Below are 20,113 nucleotides of genomic sequence, written 5' to 3'. Positions count from 1 at the left end.
ATGAATTAAAGAACAATATAATGAAGTTTTAATGAATACAAAGTCACAGTTAATGTAAAATTTATATATAGCAAGCCAGAAGGGGAAGGAATTTAAAAGTACTCTAAACCACAGGTTATTGGCAGTTTGATAGCTCCTTTTTATATTTTCCTATTGGATTCTTGGTATTTTTATTATCATATCAACATGGCCTGACTTGGTACAGTAGAGAAAATATCAGCACAGAAAGTTTTGGATTAAGACTTGGATTAAACCCACTAAAATCAGTAACAAACTAAACTAAAAATTATTTCGTGACACCAAATCCAAAGGAAAATAAAGACAGCAACAGCTGAGGGATGTAATATATAATTATATATATAAAGAATTGATTCCTTTTAATTAACTCTTTATCAATGCTCAATGCATTCAACACAATTTTAAGTACAATAATATTTCACCCACAAAATTCAAATAGTGCAGGAGACACTGAATGCCAGAGGGTTGGTACAACTACTGCAACTGTATTTGATGAAAAACAGAACACTTGAGTGCTTCCATGTCATTGTTTCAATAAGCTCAGTTTTTTTAATTCCAGTATTTTTCCCTTTATAAACTGGAGGGTTACAGACCTAGAAAAGGGATCTCTCACTTTCAACATGACATTTAGTAAAAAAAAGTTATAAAACCCATCAGCTTTTAATAAAGAAACACCCTGGAATTCCTTAGCTAACCTTCAAGCCAATAAAGGATTTCAACCAAGGAAGCAAAATATCTTCTCCAACTGTAATTATGTTAATCCACAGTAATGACAGCAAATTCCATGGAAATAACCTGGAGTTACCCCAGGAATGAGGAGGAGGGAAATGCTCCCTTCACCTTCTGAGCCCCCAAAATCTCAAATCAATGGAAATCTACAGCCCAAAATGAAGCAGCAATTACCCTCAAAGGTACCACGAGAGATTTCAGGATGAAATGATTCTGAGCCAAGTCAAATGGGTTCAGTGCATTATGATTTGGCTTTGTAAAAACATCTTAATGCACATTACACAGAACACTTGCATGGTTCAGGGCCAAGGGGTTAAAATCACTGTGCATCCCTCACAGGGGACAAACACACAGATTGAAAAATGTGGCTAAAAATCCAGGTTTTTTTAAAAAAAAAAAAAGCAAAACATTTTATGAAAGAAATAGACTATCTGCAACTATTGGTGCTCCCATTTGATGGGCTGCTGATGTAAATCTAAACAGAAAAGATGCACTCACATATATATAAAAATCAAAACAGGCAGGTTTCTCCTTCCAGGCTGGAAAAACCTCCAAAATATATGGCAGATTTAACCAATAAAAGGGAGCTAAGCTTTACCCAAGCCTTTCATAATGCACTTCATGAAATATTTTTTTTTTCCTTTTAAAAGAACCACTGGTATTAAATAGAGCTTTTTCTTTACATACAGTATTGGTATATACAAAACAAATACAGAACAAAGACAGACCAAAAAAAAAAAAAAAAAACAAAACAAGTGACTTTAATAGTCTTGAAGCTCAGGAATATTTTGGTACAGGTCCAAAGCCTCTGGGTTTGAGAAAGCTCCACGCTGCTCAACTTGTTTCCCTGCAATTATTTGCTTCACAGCTACTTCCACTTTCTTCCCATTTACTGTATACTGAAAAACAAAAAAGCAGCAAAGATAAAATTACATTTATTTCATATAGTGGCTTCATGAAAATATTCATGAACCCCCCCCCACCAATTGCAGAACTCTATCAAAATTGAGCAGAATGCCTTCTCTTTGTTACACTTGAAGCACTTTCTTCTGAAAAATCACTTGAAGAGTAGGTAGAACTCAGAGTTTGTGTCATTTTATTACTCCTACTGGCAATTCTGTGAGAACATGATCAAGCTCCAACATAAAACAACAAAAGCAGATCAGAATCATGGTATAAACACTAAAAATATTTGTTTTTTTCATGTTCTGACACATCCAATGTTCAAACAATTTTAAATTCTTTTCAAGGTGGGCTCAAAAAACAAAGCCCAACTGCACTGGGCTTCGGAAGAAGAAAACCATGATTTTCTTATCTGAAAAGAACAGTTCTTCTAAAAGGCTGAAGTGAAACTGAGCTTAAATGGTGCTCACTCTACAGTTAAATGCTTCAAGACAAACCATAACAAATAAAATAAACTGTAACCAGCAGAGGCTTCACCTCCACTTATGAATCACACAAATTCTATTACCTTGTGTGACTCTAAGGACACTGCAGGAAAAGCCCTGGAGGTTCTTTTAGGATCAGAGCACTGTAATTTCTGACCCAGCCAGGAGGATTTGCTCCAGTGTGAACAGGAGCAGCCAAGGCCCATCTTGGGGGATCTGTTTTTTAGAGGCATCAAAGCTTCCTTGTGCTGGTATTAGAGACATTTTTGGGGGTGGAAGCTTTGAAAAGCTGACCCACAAATCTCTCAAAGTCTCTGGGAACAGGATCCCACCTGCTTTACTGCCCAAGCTGGTCCTTTCTCCAAAGCCACTGAACCTCCTGAGCTCCAGGCACCACCTCTGACCACTGGAGATCACCCAGAACCAGGTGAAACAACCCTCAGCACACCCTTGCATTATTGTCTCAATACAATAAAATCCAACTTTTATTAGCCCTGCTGAAGTCATGTGTAACCCTCCTGAGGCACCTTCATCTCTCCCCTCAGCATCCTCATTTTCACAGGTGCCAAAAACTACAACAGCTCAATGGCCTGCAAGGGAACTGCCCCCTCTAAAAAATAGCAAAGGCTGTTCTAAGGAAATTAGTTTTATCAGTAAATTCTGAGAATGATGGCCAGAATGTTTATCTGGTCAGGACAGAAGCAGATTGACACTATGGTTTAAATACTGAATATCCTACTAAAACCATGTTTTGTGCTACTAAATCACCTCAGCACAGCTGTACTGTTCCTACCAGAAGAGTGTCAGATCACTATTTTCACATGAGGATTCAAACACTTCCAAAAGCAGCAGAAAATAGGCAGTTTCCTGCCAAGTAAAACTTTTAAAGGAAGATGGGTGACAGCTTTGATCACTTCACCACTGGCAGGTTTATCTGAAAGGTAATTAAAGTTCACTCAATTCAGTCAATGTGTGAACTAATTAATGATCTAAGCAGGCTCTCCTGAGGGGCAGCCCATCCCAAACACCTCCCTGCTGCACTTGCAGGTGATTCACTCAGTTCACAAGTTCAACACTCCTCACAGAAGTTGAGCTGCAGCCCAGAAAATGGGAACTTCAGGGAATTTTAACTCTCCTGCAAAGACATTTTGAGCCAAGGACTATCTGCCAAGAGCATCCTGAAACAAAATTAACTCAAGAGCTCAGGACCAGATCCTTCTGTGGACCACACAGTATTCCTGAACCCTGCAGCACTTCACATGGAAACCCTCACTGGCAGGAAGGGGTACCAGCATCAAATGATGACTCTGAAGTCTCAAGTCTTTCCTCTAGACACACTCAAGTCTGTGTGCAAAGGGACTTGGGGAAACCACACTCTGCACCCCCATTCTGCTACTCAGAGACTGACAGAGGGCAATAAAACACATTCCAGCTAAAGAGTTCAAAGAGCTCCAGCAGAACAGCACCAAAAGACTGAGCATGCAGAACCTCCACTGATTTCTCCCCCTGAACAAGCACAACAACTTCATTTTAATTACTGCTACAGTGAAGGCAGTGACAGAGCTACATTTAAGTGGCTAAACAGATGTAAAGTGAAATGGTTACAAAATGATCTTCTGAATTTGCCAAGTGCTCTCACTCATAACAAGAGCACAAAACCAAAATATACTTATGGGCAGCCAGAAAAGCTACAGTTAAATTACCTTTTTAATATTTCCTTTTAAGAGGTTTAAGTACACATTACTGAGCAAACTCAACCCATTTAAAAAACAAAAAAAAAACCACACTTAGCTGAAGAGGAGACGAAAAGACGTCGCTAAGCAACGCAGACAAACTATTTATAAAAGCCCGAATACACTTTAGAGATGCTAAAATTTCCACCTATGTGGGTTTGAAGAGCAGTGCCAACTGCTCCTTAATTGCAGCTGAAGGTGGCCCAGGCAGGAGCAGGGGGTGGGTGCCATACCGGGATGGCCTGGGTCTCCAGGATGAGGCTGGGGACGTGGCGGGCGGACAGCGCCAGGCGGATGGCGTCCTGGATGCGCCGCACCAGGCTGCGGCTGAAGGCGTGGCTGCAGCCCATCTTCAGGAACAGGATCACCCTCTCCTCGCCGTCCTTGTTGTACTGGGGCACGCAGAGGCTGTCAGACACCTCCTCAAAGGCTTCCACTGCAAATGGAACAGGGTTCAAGGGTTGCTTTTGGTGGTTGTGTTCAACGGGGAGCTCGTCTCTGCTGTCTGGGTTAACCCACACTGAGCTTCACCTCTGCCTGCCCTGCTGGAATTTTCTCTAAAAAAATCCAGGTTTAAGGCTTTACACTAAGCCATTTTCTCTGGCTTTCCCTACTCTAGTACAGACAGCAGACTAAAAGTCCTGGTGACACAAGGAGACAACAGGACCCAGATCAGCACCTCTGCAGGGACAGTTCGCCCACCTGTCCCAATACAGACTTAAGACCAAGAAGGTTTCTGGGCTCCAACACTTATAATTACCAGGAAAGGTACAATAAAAACACAGTCAAGAGATTGTCTTTAGGGCAAGAAGAAAAGCTTGACTGGTTATGGAAAACAGACAAAACCTGCTCCATAAAATGTTGGTTTTGTATATCCCAAACCCTCCCACCCTACAGACACCTCAGGAAAGCAACCAGCTTTAACTTGACAAAATCAAATTTTACTGATGCTAACATACTCTGCACTGCCTCATTTGAAAAACAGCAAGTTTTTTCTTAATCCTTCTAAACACCCTCATAATGCTTCCATTTCAGATTTAAGCAATGTCATAGCTGGAAGAGGTGGAAAGTTGATTTCATACCTATGTTATAGATTTCAGAACTTCCAAATCTGACTCCATTTGGATTTAATGTACCATCACTGAAAAAAATCACAACAGAAAAGAAACATTCAAGTGTGATTACAGATCAATCAAGAGGAAAAACTGATGCAGTTAACCAAGTCTCCCTAGTGAAAGCAAAACCACATTAGAAACAGAATTCTAAGAGAATTTGAGTCAAAAAGGCATTTTGCTCATTAGAATGAATCTGTACAGTGACCAGCAACATTATTAATTCACTCAAATTTGTTTCAAACAGCAACTTGGAAATGCAAATAGTAAATTCAGCCTCAGTTGTCTGACACAGGCACAACATGACACCTGACCTTCTGAAAGAAGTTTTGCTGTAAAACAAGGGGATGGCAAAGCCAAGACCACAAAACAAGTTCCAATTCACCAAACTCCTGTAACCATTAATGAACCATGGAACACAAAATCAAGTCCAGTCTTGTGTTCATAAATAGAACCTCAAAATGAGCTCCCTTCTAAATGCAGCTGCTCTGATTATTTTAAGGGTTGAAATCCACAACATGGGATTCAATAAAATTAATATGAAGCTAACAAGGGTGACAGAACCATGTGTATTTTACTCCTTGGTGAAGACTGCAAATTTCAACACTTGTTTCCTCCAAACTCTCCCACCAGAGCACTTTACCTGCGACCCAGCATGACAATTCCTCCAGTCTTGGGGTTGATTTTGCAGAAATCACCATGGGCCCAAACACCTGGTGGGGAATGGCAAAGGTTAAGCAGCTGATTTCTTCATCCAGTCACAGCAGACATTGTGTAACTCAGCTGGCATTAACTGAGTGAAAATACACACAAATACAACTGATACTCTGAGAACTACCCCCAGCAATGGAATGAGTTTCTACATCCAAAAAAACCAGCAGCTGGAGATGCTGCTCCTAAAAAAAACCCTGCCCCAGAGGCACCAGAATTTTGGCATTGCTGTGCCACATCAGGACCAGCCCTGGATGAGCAGAGTCCTGCACAATTACCAAGAAAAGCCTCTGCTCCACAGGTGCCTGTGTATTTATTCTGTAGAAGGCTAAGGATGCAGCATATGCATACCTGAGGGAAATTATAATTCAGCAGCAAAATTGGATTAGAGCTCTGCAGAGATCCTTACTGGTTTTATTTGGATCTCTGTTCAAAACAGAGTGAGGAATTATGAAACACCATGGAGCTCTCACCCTGAAGTTGGGACTCAAAGCTGCACCTGTGGCTGTCACTGAGCAGCAGCAAAGAAACCTGGGCTCCCCTCTGCCTCATCCTTACACACCTGGGAATTTGGAAAAATAAGCCTTTCTGTATTTGCTTCCATTCTCATCATTCCAGAAGTGTGTGGGCTGACAGGGGATGGGCTTGGTGCAAACCAACTCTCCACTTTCACCCCAAACTGGTTTTCCTGTTGGGAAAAAAAAAAGCATTTTCCACGTTTTATTTCTGTAAATAACAATAACAAAGCAAACAGTATCTACACTTATTACTGGTTGCTAGAAAATACAGATTATCTTAACTCTAAGTGTGCACAGTATTTTGGACCATAGTTACCTTCATCATTCCATGCTTCTACAGCCATTCCAAGATTTCTGGCCTGAATTTCTCCTTTGTAAACAGGAACTGTAACATTGTGACCCATGAAACATGAAATTATATCTGTTCCACCTGCAATTAAAAAAATCCATTTAGAATACACAGTTTTTTGGAAGAAGCAAGCCTGAAAACTACACAGGAAGTCTGAAATAGCCAATTGCCAACCTTTGCCAAAGGCTTCTGATCCATAGCAGCACACAACAAACAGCATTGTCTAGGATGTTGTGACTTTTATTAAAAGGTTTTCTTCCTTACTTTATATATCTTGTTATATGTGTATGCCTTTCATGCAGAACTATCCCTTAAGGCATAAACTTTTCTCCTTTCAACAGGCTCTTTAATCTCATTTAAGGAAATTTCCATTTATAGGAGAGAGAAAATAAACAGGCCCTGCTTTACAGACTTCAGATATTTACAGAATTACTCAGAAATGTTTTCTTGTTTGTTTTCATTAGTTTAAAGTAACCAGTCAAGCTATTCCACTCTTCATTTACTTAGCTTTTATACCTTATAAAGGAGCCAGGCCTTCAGGATGAGCAGTTATCTTAAGAAAAATAGATACTGTCAAAGTGCTTACTTAACTGGAATATTTATAGTCTTTCTAGGACTTCATGGAAGAGAATTAAGACACAAATCAATCATGTTAGCTTCTCAAAAATAGGCTTCTGCATTGGAGTCTATTAATGTCTGTAGTAGCAAGTTCTAGATTCAGCACTACTCTTACTGAGACCAGAGCCTGAAAACTTCAGTAGCAGATGAGTTATATTTTAAAAACCAAACTGAGTTTAAAAGCTCTTTGAAAGAGCCAGTCCTTGTTACAAAGCAAAATGAGGAGTGCTGTGGTGACCTGACACGAGCACAAGTTGCCTCAACCAGCACTGCTCACAACAAACTGCACAGCATGGGGGCTTGATATTTCTCCAATTATATAATCTACTAAAAAATCCATCTGCAGTGCCAATTACTTGGCACAAAAGAAGTGAAATGGGAACTCTCCAAGAGGTATTTTTTGCTAAAGTCAGCTATATGCAGAACAGTATGTTCTGTAGGTTAATAGACTCTTTGCTTGATCTCACCCTGCCACCCCTAAGGACAGCCAGTCAAAATAAATGATCATACTTCAAATCCAAAACATCCACCAAAACCACTTTGGAGTGCCTGAGCTTCATTATGGCACAGTGAATTATGCAGAAAAACCTCAGCACTAAAGACAGCTCATTCCAGTTTAACTACAACCAATCCCAAATGATCCAAAAGCTGAAGCTTCCTAAACAAGCAGGAGCTGCACAGGCAAACACAGAATTGCTGAGATGCTGCAGCATTAAAAGCCTCACCTGAAATGGATCCCAGGAGGACACTGCTTTTTATGTGTTTGTAGACATACTCATAGCTTTGAGATTTGAGAGGTGACCCTGTAGACAGGATAGTGTGGAGTGTTTGGAGATTGTGTGTTTCACCTTAAAAAAGGAGAAAAGCAGCACAGGTTAAGGCAGAATTTTTCCAAGTGTTTGGAATTATTTGTCACTACAAGCCAGAATAATTCCATAAAGGACTGTGACAAGACAGGGAGCCAGAACCAGGAGAGGAGAGGTAAGAGGGAGGACAGAAGGGATTCACCAGCTTTTTGAGGCTTACATGGTTTTAAATTTTTCTCTTCCAGCACAGCCAGCCACTTTGCACCTGTTCCAAGGATGGTGATCCTAGAGGGAAAAAAAAAATTTTACATGTTTTGCATATTTAAATATGCTAAGATTCTAAAGACCTGCAATTCCCACTGCAGTGAGCAGAGGCTGTTACACACTCTGTATGTGGATGAGATAAACAGTGCAGCCTCTTGGAGCTTTCCAAGTGCAAGGCACATCCTTTTGAACTATCCAAATCAGTCAGATCAAATGTTAACTCTGCAGCTTTGAAACTTTTAACTCTATCTTTAAATATTAAGCAAAGCTTTCCCATCTCAAAAAGACATTCACAGGAATGTCATTTGTAGCTGCAGAACACTCCAAAGGCATCACAAAATGTTATGGTGTTTAGTGTATTAGTTGGCCATAATTTTCCTTAATTTTCCAAGAGTGCCTTTGACAAAAAATTACTTTATCAGTGATTTTCTGGAGACAGCTGTTCAGTTTTCAGAGGTGGAAGCCTAAGCAGCCCATGCCTTATATGAACAGGAATCTTGGAACATTCAGGAAGATTCAATCCTGCCCTTGCAAAGTGGATTTGGAGCTCTTCAATACAATACAATTAAAACCTGAAACAAAGGCTGTGTTCCTTCCATCTGTCAATGCAGGTGCCAGTTTAATGCTCCTGCTGACATTCAGGAAATCCTCTTGCCTGGCTTCTGCTGATTCATTTTACATTTCAGCAATAATCTCACTCAAGAAAATGTAGAGATAGATGAGGACAAGGAACACAGCCTGAGTGCACAAAGTGCAACATCAACACCAGCAGAGCTTAAATAAGATCCTGCTAGGCTGGCTGTGACTCCAAAGGCAGCATGGGAGGTAGGACAGTGCTCCAGGCAAGGAGAAGGGAATATTTCAACACTGCCAAAAGGGGATCCCTTCCTTTGCCATGCTGGTGGGACATCCCCTTAGGAAAGAACAGGCTCCTTGCACAAACATCAGTGCACACAGCAATTTATCAGGCACATGGGAAGGGCACACAATGGTTTGGACTGGAAGGAACCTTAAAGATCATCTGGTTCAAGCCCTGCCATGAGCAGAGAACCTCTCAGCAGGAGAGCCCCCAGCCCAGTGCTCCTCAGCTCCCTGTACACCGATCACAGGAACTATTTTTACTCTTGTGTAACATCTCACTTTCCTTCCATGCCTCAAACCAGTGCTTATTTTACATCAGAATACAAAATGCCTCTCTATTTTAAGCTCTTTGACACTTCCTCTACAGCACATGTAGAGCCAAATCTCCCTTTATTTCCTCCCAAAAGCTGCATGAGTGCATTTAGTCACCATCCACCAATTCCCTTGCACAGATCATTAACGAGTGACCATTGAGTCATTCTTGCCAGCAGGAGGAGATATCCTGGTGATACCCTGAGAATGTTCCCTGAAGGAAACTGTGCTGCATCTTCAGAGGATAAGGTAATCTTCACATGTTGAAGCCTTTTTTTTTTTCTGCTATTTAACATATGAGTGAGCTGGGAACAGACTGCATGATGAAGCAGCACCCAGATGGGCACTGCTTTTAGCGCCAGATTCCAAAAGTGAGACATGCAGACACTTTTATCTTCACTTGCTTTTGGCATGTGGAAACAATGCTTAAAAATAAGCTGGGTTCTTGCTCAATTCTCATTTTTCTGCTTGTTGTTCTACCAGGGTTTCATGAAAAGGCTGAAATTTGTGGGTTTCTTTTGTGCCTGTTTTTTTTTTTTTAACTGGAAGCATTTTGACTTGGCATTAAGCTTCAGTTATAATAGCCAGAGACAAAATGTCAGTCTTTAAATATTACATGTCACAAAAGACAGTGAAGTTTAAATTATTAATCATGCAGAGTCAGAAAGTGAATCTTTTGTCATCCACTTTTCACCACAAACAATTTTAATTATCAATTAAAAATGACACTCATTTTGCTGGCAATAAAATTCAAATTTACTCCTTACATGCAGTTGGCAAAATAGGAAAGTTACAAAATAAATTTTAAAAAACTGAAGTTTAACAAAGTGTACAAAGCTAAATGCAATCACAGGGCTTTACAGCTGTTTATCTGGTACCTGCCATTTCTCTAGGCTTCAAGAAAGGCTGCTGTGAGCACTTCCAGGCACAAAAAATGGCATGAAACAATTACTCAACAGCTTACCAGTATGAATTAGGCATTAAAGATTAAAAAGCAAAATATGAAAATATAAGCAGCCCTGCTGAGCCCTTCCAGTCAATTTATGTCTTTAAGTCAAAAGTTCTATATTAAAATCTTAGGTTGAGCTCCTTGAAAAAAAGAATTCTTATTTACTAAGTTCTGAGTGTGCTGAGAAATTACTCTTCAGATTGCTCCCAATTACTGCCTTTTCAAAAGGTTGCTCTTGAAAACTATTGAACCAAGAGTCTTTGTTTGCCTGGAATTCTAATACCTGACTTCAATTTGAAACAATCAGCTCTTTGTCTCTCCTCCTCTCTCAGAAAATGTTTTAGTACAAATTTTTTAAAAGCAGTTCCACCCAAGGCTGAGCCAAAAGATCAACTGTGCCATGCTGTGCCTGAGTTCCTGACCACACACAGTGAGGCTGTTTGGGTCAGTGTGACAGGAGCCACTGCCACCACCCTTTGTTTAAGCCTGGCACATACCCCAGTCTGTCAGTCAGGTCCCAGAGCACATTTGGTGAAGGAATCAGAGGAGATCCATCATACAGGACCACTGAAGCTCCTGTAGCAAGTGCAGACACCAGCCAATTCCACATCATCCAGCCAATCTGGAGGAGAGAAGAAACCCCCATGAGTTTGTCACTGCCTGCAGTGCTGGCAGCCCCAGCAGTGCTGCCTACTGGCACAGACATTATTCTACCAGTTTGTTTGTTTTTTTCTAAAATCTCAAATGGGACAATCCCTTGCAGTAAAAAACTGTAAGACTCAGTGTATTTGTGGATTTGTATGAAGAGCTGTCCCATCTTTACAGAAAAAACAGGAGCTACAGGCAACTCTAAAAGGAAGCACTGGTGCAGATTTTGGCAGAAGCTGGACCCAAGCACAACCCCTGCCCCATGCAAGAGGTGCCACTTCCCCTCCACTTCCCTTCCCTGAAGTTTTCCTGCTGTTAAACCCACACCACTGACTTTGATCCTATCAGCCAACAAGGCTGAAGCTCTGCTCAGCCCCTCACCTGTCCCTGCTCCTGATGGATGCTGATCTAACTGATCCTTACAACACCTCATGGGATGAGGATTCCACACCTCCCTGCACACACAGAGCACAAGGCAGGACAACTCTGAGACAAGGCAATTACCATGATCCCTCCATGGAGATACTGCAAGCTGACTAGTCATGTTAAAGCTCAGAAGGGAACTCATGAGGAAAGGCATCAGCCTTCTCCACCTGCTGCAGTCACAGAAGGCTCAGGAGTCATTTTTCTTTATCACAGGGTGAGGAAAAAAACCACCCCCCACCACATAACTGAGCTCCACACAGATGAGCTTTTACCCCCTTTCCTTTATCAAACTGAGCTGAGCAGCTTCTTTCCTCAAAATCAAAACAGAGACATAACAAATTCTCATCTTCAGTATGACCTAGCCCTGCAGGAAGGTGGAATCTGATTTGTAGGTGATATTGATGAAGCAGCTTGATCAATAAACCTAAGAGACTAAAAATCAATCAATTTTCCTCACCAGCTAGGTCAGAAACATTTAACATGGCTTTGACCTTTATCAGAAAGGTCCCTGTTGCATTTTATCATTTCACTTTTAACTCAGATGGGACAAGCCCTTTCAGTAAAAAAATGTAACAATAAAGAAGTATACTTGTGGATTGTATGAAAAGTTGTCCCATTTCACAGGAAAAAGATGTTAAAGTGTTTTTAAAACCCCCTGAAGCCCCACTTGCCGTTGTGTAGTACATAATCACATCACTGCTGCTCATGTTGCCATGAAGAATGTGTTCCTTCAGGTGCTGTATTAGGGTACCCTGCAAAAAAGAGTGAAAGGAAAATAAAAGATCATATAAATGAGCAGCAAAACTCTGACAGCACATTAAGACTTAAAAACCACTAACAGTCAATAGCTTGCAGGAGGTACTCCAGGATTAAACAAGTATTTCCTTTGACTAGAACTGAAGTAAATCCCAGAGCCTATCTACCAGCAGCAGCAGCTGCATTCTCCATTTTCTCATGGAACTTTTCAGCCTCTCTCATTAGACCTCAGCAATTCCCACTGCACATCACTTTTAATCCATGGAATAAACAACTCCCTTCCCTCCAGCTGCACACAGCAGAGTTGCAGAGTGCTCCATGCAGACCCTCATTTCAGCAGTCAGGTTTGCAAGAAGCCCTTGGACAGTTTCATTTTCAGCCTGTTTGGGAATGGGAGGAGAGAAGGACTGAGAGCTGCCATAAAATGCAGCAGCTGCTGAACATTAGCACCATGTGTCCAAATTATCTTATCTATTAACATCTAGCAGACAAAAGACCTGACAGTACAGATCTCTTGTAAACACTGGAGTGACAAGAAATGTGAAATGTCTCACTGCTCAGAGCATCAATATTAATAATGTCCTGAAATTTATTACTTCCTTTTGTTGGAAATGCTGCTAAAACACATTCCTGATCATCATTGAAGCATAACTTGCTGGGATAAATAAATTTACAGACTACTTCATTAAGTCACTTCACTGCAGTGACAAATTAATGTAGCCAATGTTAAAATAAAAAATGGTTTTTGCATTTATGCAAGGAGTCACAGTGAAACTATTAAGAGCTTTGTGAGCATGAAACAAGATTTGCACTGAAAGAAAACAGATTACAGACAAACATTCAAAATGAAAAAGGAGACTCATAAAACTGGCACATGCTTTGGGAGAAAAAGCAGAAAACATTAAATAAAAATAAAGGAGTAAATCTTATTTTCACTTCACTGCTCAAAGGAAGCAGGTCTGAATTCACCTACTGCTGCTTGAACACCCTCAGCTGTCACAACGCTGCCATCTAGCTACAGCTGCCACCTCCTACAGCCAAAAATCCCAGAAAAATCGGGATTTGGAAACACTGTGTCGAGCTGAACTCGCCAGAAGAATTGCAGGTGTTTACATAATTACTGCATCTATAAAGGAAAACACATTGTCCCTGAAGGAGATGCTGAAAGAGCCACACAAAATAGCAAAATTAAAACTCATATTCAATTCAGGTAAATACTGGTTTTCTTTTTCCTTCGTGAGGGGAAGGAAAAGGAGACTTTTAACAATGGTTTTAGGTACAGGTTATGAACAATGTTCCTGCAAAACCTGGTACATCTCAAACAAAAGAACTCTGGGAGAAAGCAGAGCTGCTCTAAACTCACAGCCCAAAACACTCCTGAGTTAATTTATAGGAGCCATTTATTTATAGGACTTTTATAACCCTGCAAACAAACCCCAAGCATTTATCACTTCACACCAAACCTGGCAGCTGATAAAACAACTCCCTGTTCTTCTGGTCCTCCTTGGGACCTGAACATCTGGCACAGCTGGGCCAGGAGGGAGCTGAGCTGAGCCTTGCAGAGCATGGAATAACTGGGAAGAGGTCTGATATGAAGAAGGCAAGAAGAAAATGTTTTCAGGATTAAATCTTTCTGCAGCACACCCAACTGGTCAAACCACACAGCTTTGCTTCTAGGATCACAAAAAAAAAAAAGCCTACTCCTATGAGCCACCATTTTTTAAATCATCTCCCATGACCTGGCTTCATTTTCTTTATTTATGTATGTCATTTCACTGCATAGCAAGAGAACAGATCAGAAACAGGCTGTAGAATTATACAAACTGAGCTGTGAATTCAAAATAAGCTGCCTATTGGCATCTAAAATCAGTACAGTAACAAACCAGCATTGGAGCATACTATAAATAAGCAATAATTGAAATGTCTTCACCAAAATGTCATCTCTTGCTGTTTTCACTACCAGAAAAACACTGGGTTTAAACTAAGGCTTAAGGAAAATAAAACAAAGACAGCAGGATAATTCTGCTTTTTTTAAAAACCAAATCAATGCAAATCATCCTATTAATTCCAGTGGAAACAAGATTAAGCTTAGAACAAATAGACAAACCCAATCAAGTGTGTAAAAGACATCTAAGAATTTATTTGCATGGACTTTGTGTAGGCCCTATTTAAACACTGAGGTCCCTAATTCAACAATTTGCTTTACAGCCAGAGGTGTAGCACCAGAGGGGGAGGAAAAAAAAATAAAAATTCTGCACATCTCTAGAGCTGCTCAGTGGGAACAGAATAATGACAACCAACAAATCTTATTCACTCATCCATCCATCCCCTGCTCTCCTCCCCAGCAAGGATAATAGGCTGGACCTAAACTCTCAGGTAGCTCTGCACATGATTCAGCTAGAGAGCAAAGTCATGATTCAGGGCAAACTAACACAGGTAACAAGAAAAGAAAGAACTTTGCAAAAGCAACATCCTATTGTCTGATCTACAACCACTTTTCATCTCTAGTATTTATCACCCATCACTGAACAAAACACCTGTCCTGTTTCTGCTAATCCACCCCTGCAAGTATTTAACCAGTCTAAAGCCAGCACAGCTTCAAAACAGCTGTCAAACTTCAAAACCCACCTCCTTTCTTCCTCACAAACATTGGATTTGTGTCCCAAAGGGACCATTTTGTACATCACATGCTGCCTGCTAGGATCTCCTACTGACTGATAAGATATAAAGCCATGTTTACAGGCAGCAGGGGATTTGTCTGGGGGCAAATCCTCCAGTCCCTGCCATCAAAGAGAGGCAAGAACACACACACTGGGGGCACAGCATCAAAGGATCCTGCCCTCAGGCCACCCAGCCCTGCAGGATGCTCATCCTGACTTGCAGAGCAAACAGCAGAAATGTGCAGTTCCATTTGTACACATTGGTACAAATGCTCTAGATAACACACCCTGCCTGCCTTAAAGGGGGAAAAACTGCCTTCTGTTAAGGATTATATTAAAGTTGCAACACTGCTGCAGTCATTCCCTCTATTTGAAGAGTTTTAGAATATCAACAGCAAGTGGAAAGTGAGCAAGGGTCATTCTGGCACCAATACCAGAATATATCTTTAGCAACACTGCCTCAAGCAGTTTCCATACAATGCAAAACCTACAGAAGGAGATTCCAACTCTCTGGCTCCCTTCCTAAAAAGATGGATGAGGATGACATACTCTAAACTGATAAATATGAAGCAATGTTCAAGGTAAAAAAATCATCCAGATAATAAAAAACTGCAAACTCCCTACAGACCTCAAGCTACCAATGCCCAAAATTCACTTGCAAACACCCAATTCAAGTTCTTTGGCTTTTCTTCAAGCATCAGTCAGGCCACATCTACTGGTGCATTTGTGAATGACACTTGCTCCCAGAAAACACCTGGAATCTGAAAGGTCTCCACACTGATTTCTAAACCAAAGTATTTTATATCCTTACCAATCCACACTTGCTTTCAAATAGCCACTAACAAATAAAAAGGTTCAGTGTCAAGTTACTGAAAAACTGTCAGCAATCAATTCTTCCTTACAATAGAGCACTGAGTGATGCTGTTAAAGGAAAAATGGAAGGCAAGCAGTGAAGCAGAGGCAGTGCAGCCCCAGGAGGGAGGACATACCCCTGCTGAGTGAACCATGCATTTTGGTGCCCCTGTGGTGCCTGAGGAGTACATGATGAAGAGAGGATGGCTGAAAGGCAGCTGCTCAAACTCCAGCTGGGGAGCCTGGTCTCCTTTCCCAGTGGCAAGGAAGTCTTCTAAAAACACACTGCATAAGGAAGGGGGGGAAAAAAACCAAAAAACATTTCAAAACTTTCTGAAAGCATGAACCCAGCCCATGTGTAAGATCACCTCTGCACCCAGCAGTGCTCACATTACCTGTTTGGAATCTTAGAAATATCTATGGTTTCTCTTGAAGATACATATGGAATCACCACCACTTTTTTTAGGTCTGGAAGCCCTGGAAGAAGAAAGAAAACAATTCTTTCCTACATTCAGTTATATAAGCAAAGGCCTTTTCTGCCTGATCAAATCATACAGTGTAATGCACTAAGTAACAGAAATAATTCTGATGCACTGAGCACTGAAACCCCAGAGGACTGGATTGTTACCCAAGATGTAATTTCCTCAGTGCTGCCAGCCTTTCATGTGTAAATCTGCAAGCTTTAGTGCTGTAATACCTCCCCATTTGTCTTCAGCAGCACTTTGCTCAAGCTTAAAAACACCATCTCAGCCCCTGCTCCCACTGGTGGCTAATTTCTGATGATCTATTACAGTTAAGCAAGCAGAAGACTGTTACAATTACAGAAAAAAAAAACATTCAGCTTTTACCCAGATCTATTCTGAAAAGCTCAGTGACCAATGTGCCACTGTAAAGGAGGAAGGACAGCAACAAGCAGTGGCAGTGCAGCTCTGAGTGCTCACAGAGCAGGAGGGATGCAGTGAAATACCTTTTACCACCCTCAGCAGCTTTTCCAAGTGGTTGTGCTCTTTGCCATTGTATATAACAGCTTCAACAGAGAAGATGAGCTTTGGCTGAATTTGGGAAAATCTGTCCAGCACACCCTAGGGATAAAGAGAAAAAGGTGTTAAAAAATGAAATTAACTGCTACAGTAGGAAACTTCAGTGGGTGCTAAATGCAAATTTCAAAACAAGCCAGGAATAAGGACAATAATTACCAGGAGAGTTTCTAAAAGGCTGCCTGTTTGTCTTTCACTCACACAAAATCTGAGGAACAGGTTTGTAACAACCTATTTCATAACCCCCAAACAGATGAACCAATGATAAAACCCCCACAGATCACAGATCATCCTTTAGGGAAAGGCCAAGCTCACCAAGTTCTAAACAGCTAAAAAAGCACCTTGAAAGTCAGGTTAGACTTCTGTGAAGAGGACAAGTGATGTGAGCAGGAATTGATGTCCAGGAAGGTGCACAGCACTCCTGGCTGCACCTGCAGGAGCCCCACCTGCCCCAAGCTGCTGTGACAGCACCAGGGCTGGGGCAACAAGCACCAGCAGTCTTGGGGAGATGGATTGATGTGGAGGGGTGGCTCCCCACAGGAGCTGCAGCTTTGTTCTGCCACCATTAACAAAGGAAACCTCACCACTGGTTTTTTAGCAAAACAAATTGATGTTGAACACACACAGGCTACCAACAAAAGATAGCACAGCTCCTTTAGAATCTCTGCAGCATAACACATTCAAATGCTAAATTTTCAGGTGTCTCCTCCAGCTTACACTGTGCTCAGGAATTTACCACAGCTATCATCCTATTTGAGATTAAAACCCTTCTGGCATTTACTTTCTTCCATGCACACTGCATGCAGCAGCCTACCAGAAATGGATCTTTTTGTATTCAACAGCAAGAAGCAAATCCTTTCAATAAAAGCTCTCAGCACACTGATGTTCAAACCTCCCTAGCTCCATTACTTGAAGCATTAAGAACTACAAGATTACACAATACTGTAAAATTGCCAGCTAAGTGTTCAAGAACAATCTCCTAAATCATGTTGCAGAAATCAGACTTGACTCATCTTATTCTCCCCAGCATTCTTTATTCTTCTGTTTTCTATTTTGCCCTCTACATTGCAGCCAAAATGAGAAACAAATTATTACCAAATCAGAAGATGAAAGCAAAAACATCACAATCAACTCATCTGTTACAAACTCCTTTCCAAGCTGGGCTGCTCAGGACTGCAAAAAAATCTGCTGCAAAAGGACAGGAGTCCTGTCCTGATGAGTTCTCAATGCTGTCTCCTCAGGAAACCACAGGTAAGGCACAGAGATATGGCTTAATATAAATGTATTAACTGAGAATGCCACTTAAAGATATAACATGAACAAGGCAAAGGAATTGTAAGAAAATACAGTGACAATGCACTGACATTCAAATTTATCAATTACTTTAAAACAAAAAAAAAATTTCACCAGAATTTGTTCTGGTGACAGAAGTCTTTGAGAAGCCCCTAGTGTGTTACCTAACTAATTAAATCTCCATTTCTGAGTTTGTACATTCCACTATTAATGTATGAAGTCAAATTCTATCCTCCTTTGTGCCATTTCCCAGGAACAGACCAAGCAGCCACAGGTGCTGTGTGCATTTCTGTGTGTGCACACACCCTCATGCTGAGTGCAGAGCACACACATCCCATTCCCTGCTGCCTGATGCTTAAAAATTAATACCAATGAGCACTAAGGGTACTCTAAAGAGAAGTGTGAATCAGAGGCAGAGATGGCTCCAGTTCTCAGGGTCCCACCAAATCTGCTAACACACCCAGTCAGATTCATTAGCACTGGCAGGATCAAAGCCCACAGGGCAGCCTGATATGACACCAAGGCAATACAAACAGATGGAACATGTAATTGCTACACTGGAACTTTAATCCAAGCAGATGGCTCAGCAAGGAATTCCTTCCACAAAAAGCTCAGGTGTAGCAGAAATGGCTCTTTCTATTCCACAAGCCTCCAGTTCAGTCCAAAAAATTGTGCAGGGTCCCACAAATGGAGCTGCACTGAGCTCACCAAAGGCTCCTCACCCAGTTCTGGGAGCAGAGCTTTATGAACTTGTAAACCCAAGCATTTCTCATGCACAGGGCAGCAGTTTGCCATTCATTTATGGCAATGGATAACAGGGAGTAGAGAGATGAAGCAGCAGCTGCCAAGAGTGGTGCTGTGTGTGGGAGGCAGCTCAGTGGTTCTCTGACAGCAGACTTCCTCAAGGCTTTGGAGAGGTGGCATTCAGAGCCTGCAGTGTGTGTAGGCAGCTCTGAGGAGTGACATTTCTGAGCTTCACAAAAACACAAACACAATTGGATTTCAAATGTTGAAAATGCTACACTGTTTCTCCAAGCACAAAAAGTCTTGGTTTGTATCAACAGGGCCAATGCAACTTCACAAAAGGAGGAATAGCTTTTCCTCAGGATGGAAGGCAGTGTCTCTCAGGGCCTCTGCTGATCTCCCTCAGGATTTTAGGATTTGAATTCATGCCAAGGCATGCTGCCAAAGGAAAATAAATGATATTGATGGCACTGCAGCTCCAAGGCCAAGCTTCATTAAAAAGCTATCACAAAAAAACTAAAAGCTGGGCACTGAAAACAACAGCACACCAACATGACAGAAAATATACCAGTCCTTTGTAATGCAAGTAAAGTGAACAGTCTTCCCCCAAGATAAGAGATCAAATCACATTGCACAGAAAATACTCCATATCATCATTTTCTGAGCAAGCAGAAAATATTTGTAGAACAGATTGATCATTACATGCTGTAATGATTTAATGTTTTTTTTCCCCAATGATACACCCTCAAGCATAAGAGCATGGAATGCTGCTGCCCTCTAGTGCTAATCCAGGAATGATTATTCCATACATTTTCCCAGCCACTGGGGTTAAATACCAAAATTGAGGTGTTTATCTAAAAAACATTGTTCTCTGCACTGTGTAGTTCAAAAACATTACATTTTTCATATGTAAACTTTTAGACAGAAGAAAGGCTCAAAACTCCCTTTAGAAGTGATTAAGATCTGTGCTAAAAACTTGGCAAATGAATCAGAAATTCCTAAAGCTTCCAGGGCACATCCTTTTGGATGTCATAACTTTACACACACTTATTTCCACACTAAAAAGAGTTAACCAGGTTAGTGAAATTAGTATGAAAGTCTTCCCTATTGGCAAATAAACCTTGTAGAAAAGGTCAACCAGGGTGGTGCTGAGTTCATCCTGACAGAAGGCAAAGGATGGGACAAATCAGGCAAAGAAATTGGGATGTGGAAATCAGAGTGTGGCTAAGCAGCCTGGGCTGGGCTTGGGGAAGAATAGCCAAGCCTCAGACAACTCTGCTGCACTGCTGCTCACTTGCACATTTAATATAATAAAAGCTCACCAAGCCC

General features: G+C 41.2%; 1 protein-coding gene across 1 annotated transcript in view; it reads right to left on the bottom strand.

Annotated features, from left to right (window-relative positions):
* Positions 1 to 339: 339 nt before the first annotated feature.
* AACS (acetoacetyl-CoA synthetase) overlaps positions 340 to 20,113 on the bottom strand; it is a 34,825-nt gene continuing 15,051 nt past the window's right edge. The window contains exons 6-18 of the mRNA XM_079322110.1: positions 16,678 to 16,792; positions 16,106 to 16,187; positions 15,848 to 15,995; positions 12,114 to 12,194; positions 10,866 to 10,990; positions 8,203 to 8,267; positions 7,902 to 8,024; positions 6,526 to 6,639; positions 6,254 to 6,379; positions 5,624 to 5,693; positions 4,951 to 5,009; positions 4,102 to 4,304; positions 340 to 1,646 (exon numbers count right to left, since the gene is read on the bottom strand). Of these exons, the coding sequence (XP_079178236.1) occupies positions 1,509 to 1,646; positions 4,102 to 4,304; positions 4,951 to 5,009; positions 5,624 to 5,693; positions 6,254 to 6,379; positions 6,526 to 6,639; positions 7,902 to 8,024; positions 8,203 to 8,267; positions 10,866 to 10,990; positions 12,114 to 12,194; positions 15,848 to 15,995; positions 16,106 to 16,187; positions 16,678 to 16,792 (1,449 nt within the window). The 3' untranslated portion in view covers positions 340 to 1,508. The remainder of the gene's footprint in view (positions 1,647 to 4,101; positions 4,305 to 4,950; positions 5,010 to 5,623; positions 5,694 to 6,253; positions 6,380 to 6,525; positions 6,640 to 7,901; positions 8,025 to 8,202; positions 8,268 to 10,865; positions 10,991 to 12,113; positions 12,195 to 15,847; positions 15,996 to 16,105; positions 16,188 to 16,677; positions 16,793 to 20,113) is intronic.

This window comes from Erithacus rubecula (genome assembly GCF_903797595.1).
Source record: "Erithacus rubecula genome assembly, chromosome: 19".
NCBI lineage: Eukaryota > Metazoa > Chordata > Aves > Passeriformes > Muscicapidae > Erithacus > Erithacus rubecula.
Note: the sequence above shows the minus strand (reverse complement) of the source record. Positions and strands in the feature narration are given on the sequence as shown.